General features: G+C 41.5%; 1 protein-coding gene across 1 annotated transcript; it reads right to left on the bottom strand.

The window, feature by feature from the left end:
• Nucleotides 1-170: 170 nt before the first annotated feature.
• LOC104945930 (relaxin-3 receptor 1-like) lies at nt 171-2611 on the bottom strand (the record flags this gene model as incomplete). The annotated part of the gene is made up of 2 exons (XM_010771661.1): nt 171-1777; nt 2168-2611. Coding segments are annotated over 2 exons (1026 nt in total), but the record flags the coding sequence as incomplete, so codon positions are not given.
• Between the last annotated feature and the right edge of the window lie 4260 nt (nt 2612-6871).

Below are 6871 nucleotides of genomic sequence, written 5' to 3'. Positions count from 1 at the left end.
CGTAGTCGTGTGTGTAGTGTGTTGTGTAGTGTGTTGTCGTAGTGTGTGTGTGTGTGTGTGTGTGTGTGTGTGTGTGTGTGTTGAGACTAATTTTCTTGTTTTCACATTTTGAGGCTGTTTTGACTTCAGACGAGATTAACTTTCCAGAGACGTCACTAGACTCTTTTGTCCTCTCATTTTATTTAATGTCACATTACATCTGGGCAGTTACAAAATGACTCACGGTGGCACGGCAAGGCAGAGAGACACGAAAGACGGCAGGTTCATGCTTTAACTGTAGTTTCCTTATTGACTTAGCAACAATTACACAAATATTAAACACATCAATCCTAGTGAAAATGAACAAACATACCATCCTAATGATGGCATATGTAGATGCAATGTAAAAAAATAACTTTACAGTTTAACATCTTTTAAACAACACATGGTATTTTGTTTGCTGCCATTGTCACTAAGAGTGGGCTCAATCAGGGGTTTGATCGTTTCCAAGAATGTAGTTGTCATCAAGGAGATCAGTTCCAAAGTGGGAAAACGGAAATAATGAACTAACCCTAACTCTAACCCTAACCCTGCTGTTCAGGTTTCTGTGCAAATGTAAAAATAATGACACAATAGTGTCACACAGGAACATGATTAAAAAATGGCACCAAAGTCAATTTGGCACAAAACAGTTTGACATCTTGGGAGATGTGCCTTTGCACTGGAGTGTTCTAAGAACAAAGAATAGAAAAAGGAGGTAATGGCTAGCTTGGTTTTGTAAAAAAATAATGAAGTCAGCTGTCCAGCACCTCTAAAGCTCACTGGTCACCTCGTTAGTTTAGCTTTAAACTGGGAAACCGGCCTTTCCAATGCATATCTGCTTGTGCACAGTTATGTGAACACTTCACTAATTGGCTTGCTGCTTACTTTTGGAAATCATGCGCCTACATTTTAGCTGTGGCCTTAGTTCACAGAGAGAGAGGCAACAGTGCACAGTAACAATAATTGGACAGATTGTCATCTTTTCGCTTTGTTTTTGCAAGGGTTAAGTGACCAAATGAGACCAAATGTGTTAGTGAGCCTTTGGAAGCTAGCTCTCCCTCCATTTCATTGCTGGCTGTGGCATCATATTAAGCTTACAAACATGAGGTTGGTATCAGTTTTCTCAACGCTCAGCAAGCAAGCGAAGAATTATATGAACCACATGTAGAGTAAATCACATGACGATGTCCTCCACTCTCCTCCCTCTCAGAGTCCTATTGAGAACATTTCGGACGGAGCGGGACACGCTCAGCAGGAGCTCCTTCAGTCCTGCTCTGTACTCTTTTCGGATCAGGCAGTAGAGCACGGGGTTGAGACAGCTGTTTGCATGAGCTAAACACACAGTCAGGGGGAAGGCGTAAGCCTGGACGTTGTAGAAGGCTTTACTGAAGGGCACCAAGTCAAATTTGATCAGCACCCCCCACAGAGTGAGAGCCTGGTTAGGCAGCCAGCAGCTGAAGAATGACAGAACTACGATTGTGACGGAGCGGGTGACTTTGGAGCGGCGGCGGCGGTGGCGTCCTCTCTCACACTCTGACCTCTCTGTGAGGGTCCCGCTCTCCATGCTGCCTACGATGCGTCGGCTCAGGATGAACCTCAGGAGAAGGAGGTAGCACACAGAGATCACGGTCAAGGGAATTACAAATCCAAGGAGAACCTTTTGTGTTTGATAGAGTCCAAGCAGGACTTGAGGATCCCAGTGACCTGAGTCGGAGTCAGAGAAGCGCATTAAGCACAGCTCTTCATCTGTAGACACCTGTAACACAAAAACAACATAACAGGTTTGCTAACTCCCTCCAACAGAACACATATTTTGAACGTTACACAGCCAGTTACATTTGTGATTTCAGTCATTAACGCTCAATTTGAATCAACAGTCACATTTCCAACATAAAAAACAACTTTGTTAAGTTTAGGAAACAGAATGATTGTTAATACGGTCACTAGTGGTCAGGGTCACCTTCTTTTAATGGTGATTTCTTTGTGAATAGATGATAAAAACCAATAGTTGGTTGAGGAGGCCCTTTTGAACCACCTGTATGTGGCTGATAACCACTGATAACGCCCATTCAATTGAATGAAAGATTTTGAACAAAAAGTTTGTATTGCTGCAATTTAAATCGGTCTAAGTGTAAATGCAACAAACCTGGACTGTGGTGGAGTAGAAAGCATGAGGCAACGTAGCCACCAGTGACACCACCCAAATAATTAAACTGGCACACCTGGCACGAGCATTAGCAACCTTGGGGCTGCTCATCTTCATCGAGGTGAGCAGAGAGTGGTAGCGCGTCACGCTCATGGTGGTGAGGAAGAAGACGCTGGCGTACATGTTCATGGTGGTGACCGAGCTCACGATCTTGCACATGACCCGGCCAAAGGGCCAGCGGAAGTCCAGCAAGGTGTCCACGGCCCAGAAGGGCAAGGTGAGGACGAACTGGAGGTCTGTCAGCGCGAGGCTCATCACGAAGCAGTCGATAGACGAGTGGTGTTGGCCCCAGCGGTGCGAGTGGAGCAGGAACAGAGCCAGGAGGTTACCCACAAGCCCCAGGACACACACCACCAGGTACACCAAGGCGATGACAACTCGTACCTGACAAACACATAGAATCATTTTTATTTTGGTTCACACAAAGTGCACACAAGGAAATTAAATTAAAAAACAGCATGCATCCTCTCAGCACTTTCTATCAATAGCAAGGCTAATATTCGTAGCTGTTTCGATGCACGCGATAAACTAAAAGTATGCTATTTTTAAATGTAGGCCTACAATTAGTGCTACTAAAGATATGATGAAATACATTTAAGTTGACTGAATAAGTACACATTTAACTAAGAAATGCAGTACCTTTTTAAGAACAAGTATATTTCAATAAATGTTTCCGATAACTATGAAAACATGTGAAATATATTCATAATGCAGTCAAAAATATGTAGTTAATACATACATTATGATGAATAAGATTTTATATGCCTTTTAAGTTCACTTTAAATATAATTAAAATGCAGTATTTCTTTAAGAAGTTGTAAAAATAGTACAGTCAAGTAAGTTGACATATATAATAACTATAGTGTATCTATAGACATTTGGTTGCTATTGATTCTATAGCAACCAAGTTTCTAATAAATGGTGTTGCTAAGAGGCTAAACTTGGCTCATTGCTGTGAGGCCTTCCAGAGAAGAGTAGGTCCTAAAGTCAAAGTTTTAAGATGTTTAAAAAAAAAACTAATGCATATAATATCTGAGCAGTCATGCTCTTTGTCAACAACACACCACAGGTAATTCCATTAAGATGATAATAATATAAATAATAAACAACGGCTAAATACTAATTTGGCTCCTATCTTTAGGAGTAAAAAATATACTTCACCAATTAGTAATGCTACTTCCAGTGCTTGAATTGGGCCGGTACTCACCGGTACGCAGTACCGGCACTTCTGATTTTTACCCATGTGGTACCGGCACTTCTTACTGAGTACCGGTAAAATGCCGGTACTCAGCCGCCGGCAATATACGTATATATTGTAAACGCAACGCAGCGCAAATGTGGGTCTGACTCTGCCTCACAGAGGGTGACTGGCTGTCTACATGACGTGGCCTGCCGACATTGCCACTTTCATACAGATCATACTAATGCCCTCCATTGGTCTCTGTGTGTCATTCAAGCTCGGGAGGGTGTGTGTTGGTGTATGTGTGGCGCGAGCGAGCGAGAAAGCGCGCGCACCGGTTACGTGTATTGTTGTTAGCATCTGGTGCTAGCTAGCTGCGCTAACGCATATAAGGAGCTGTTTCAACAACAAGGTGGAGGGAGAGTCCTTTGCTGTCAGACTGAGAGGCTGATAACTACAGCTCTGGTGAGGTAAATTACTCTCTGAGTCTTTAGATAGTTAACTTAGTTTAAGTTATCTCAGTGGGTCTCAAACGGTTCGGTCACCATTTATGTAAACACATATTTCCATTTGAGGGGGTAGTGATTAGTAAAATATGCATGAATAATACAAACAAAATGTTAACTAGGTGAAAAAAGGTAAGATAAACTTGTTGAGAGCTAAAACTAGTCTTTGCTGTTGCCTCAAAGAGGAGCAGGGGGGAGAGGAGGGAGACAGGAGAGGCCGATTCAGGAGCCCAGACACACTCACAACTATAAATGAACCAAAAACAAATAAATAAACAAGTTTCAATGTTTTTTCATATTGGATATTGTATGTTATTGGTTATGGCCATGTACTTATGATTTTATGATTATTTAAATGTATACATTTTTGTTTCATATGGGTGNTCTTTCTTTTCACAACACAGCAAGCCACAATGTGGTGCAGCAATTCAAACAGTGTGTGTGTGTGTGTGTGTGTGTGTGTGTGTGTGTGTGTGTGTGTGTCACACACACACACACACACACACACACACACACACACACACACACACACTGTTTGAATTGCTGCACCACATTGTGGCTTGCTGTGTTGTGAAAAGAAAGACTTCTGTGGCAGACCGCTCACATTGTTGTCACAGAAAAAGGAACTATGCACACAATTCGGAGAACTTGAGGCTCATACATCAACAAAAGGCTCCAGATTGCTATTAGATGGTTTTTGCTCAGTACAGATGATACAATCAACCAATACTAAACTTGTAAGGATTGAGCAGGATATTACAGTATGTGCTGTTGATTATCACTAACTGTACACAATCTGAATTGGAGGATGTTTTTGCAGTGGAAAGGCCAATGCCATGTCAAGGTCTTAAACAATCCTCACTGAGAGGATGCTGGTGAAAGCTCAACCACTTTGCACAGGCTCATCATGCAGACTGTGACAGAGACGGTGACTCAGCTGCTACTCTCACTTAGTATGAAGCTTTGAACTAGAACTTGCAGCCGTAATGTAAAAGATGGCAGTTTAGTTTATTTAGTCAACTGTTCAATTAATTATATTCTTTTCCATACTGTCACACTGACATTCCAAATTCTCAGGACATGACTATATACAAATGCTCACAGATATTCTATGGAGGAAAGGGAACTAAAAGTCCTTTTTTAAATCCGATGTTGAAAAAGGGAGGCGAGCTTCGCTTTAAATGTGTTACCACAAACAAGGCCATACATCTATATGAATTGCGTTATAACACCAATGATTTAATATAAAGCCTTCTTTCTTCTTACTTTTATTGTCAATGCAATAAGTACTTTATTTATTCATTTAAAACGATTTTTAATAATAACTTATAAGATAATTGATACTAACTATATATTGCCGGCAAAAACACGTGTACACATTGTAATGCACATTTTGTTGCAGGAAGGACAAGCTGGAAGAACAAAACATGCTTCTGTGATGCATCTTTGAAAAGTTCTCAGCGCCGTTTCATGGTTTGTGACTCTTGACGTGGTCATGTTCCTCTTTCAAGAAGGCCAAAATGTCCATAAGACAATTTTCCAAAATGAGTCCTGTACGATAAAATGGTCAATCCGACTTTAACTGACTCTAACATTTTCAAAATGTCTTCAATCAAGACAAAGAGCCAGATTGTGGCGAACTTTGCTCCACTCAGCGGTAAAAGCTCAATTTACAGTCTCTCTGGACATTTTACTTCCCATTTAAGAGGACGGAATGTTTTTTTTTTGTCTTTGCACCCAAGCCAAATAGAATTCAGGTTTTTCAGCATAAGTGCTCGAGCTCCCTCAAAATGTCCCTTCTGCCTCATACCTTCTTTATAATGTTTTTTCCTATACTCTCTCCAATTCAACATCAGTCTTCAAGTTATGAACAAAATCTTTCTTATATCAATTTGATGCCTTTCACCAGAAAGGATATGATGACAATTCTTTACCCCCCAAGGGAAAGTAAGGACCAATTAAGTGAGTGAAGTTCTCATACCACGCCTTTGGCCTTGATTACTTTCTTCTTCAGGGACGATCATAACTGAACAAGGAGCAGCTGTAAATAGATTGAAAACAACCATCTTAAAATAACACAGGCTTTACAAAAAGATTCAAGGACTCCGCACTCTGGTTTCTGATTCACTGAATACTTTGTCTCTAACAACATAGAAGCATGAATTCAACCCAGTCGTCCTGCAGCAGACAGATCTGACATCTTTGGCCCCAGCTATTGTTCTCACTGGCCTTAAAGCATCGAAACAAGTGCAATTGAAAGTCTCTCAGGCAGCATGAAGCTGCCACCTGGTCACGTCAAATGTTAAAGGGGACCTATAATGTAAAATGCATTTTTGTACGTCTTTTATACATGAATATGTGTCCCCGGTGTGTCAGGGAACTCACCAAGTCAGAAAACACAACCCTCTCTCTTTTCCTCCATACCCAAATCTCTAAAAACGGGGCTGCAACGGATCTGATACAGACTGATCCAGATTTGAAATATCTCTGACGTCAGAAATGGGGAGCTCCGCCTATATGGGCAACTCTCCACCTATCAGGGGAATGAGAGGTTGCGGCATGGTAACAGCATGGTAACAGCATGGTAACATGACGCTCGTGCCTCGCCCCCCTCCTTTGCAGGGGGGCGTGGTCAGCTGCAGCTCATTTGCCACAGAATCAGCCCGTGTGAAGACAGGGCTGGAATACAGTAAATAGAGCGAAATGAGGCATGGCTAAAATGCATGATCTGTTCAGACATGTTTTATATAGGTATGGCCCTACAATATATTATTCAAATATAGCATGATAGGTCCACTTTAAATGAAATAATCCTGCTTTTGGACAGACCTAGCCCAAAAACCCTAACACATTGTCACGATTCTCATGTTATGTCACGTTTATAGTTTTGTAGGTTTGGGTGTTTTTGCTGTTTTCCATGTCATGTTTTCCTTTGGCAAGGCACACAGGGGGATAGGG

The sequence above is a fragment of the Notothenia coriiceps genome, unplaced genomic scaffold, assembly GCF_000735185.1.
Source record: "Notothenia coriiceps isolate Sejong01 unplaced genomic scaffold, NC01 NC01_scaffold00010262, whole genome shotgun sequence".
In the NCBI taxonomy this organism is placed as follows: domain Eukaryota; kingdom Metazoa; phylum Chordata; class Actinopteri; order Perciformes; family Nototheniidae; genus Notothenia; species Notothenia coriiceps.
Note: the sequence above shows the minus strand (reverse complement) of the source record. Positions and strands in the feature narration are given on the sequence as shown.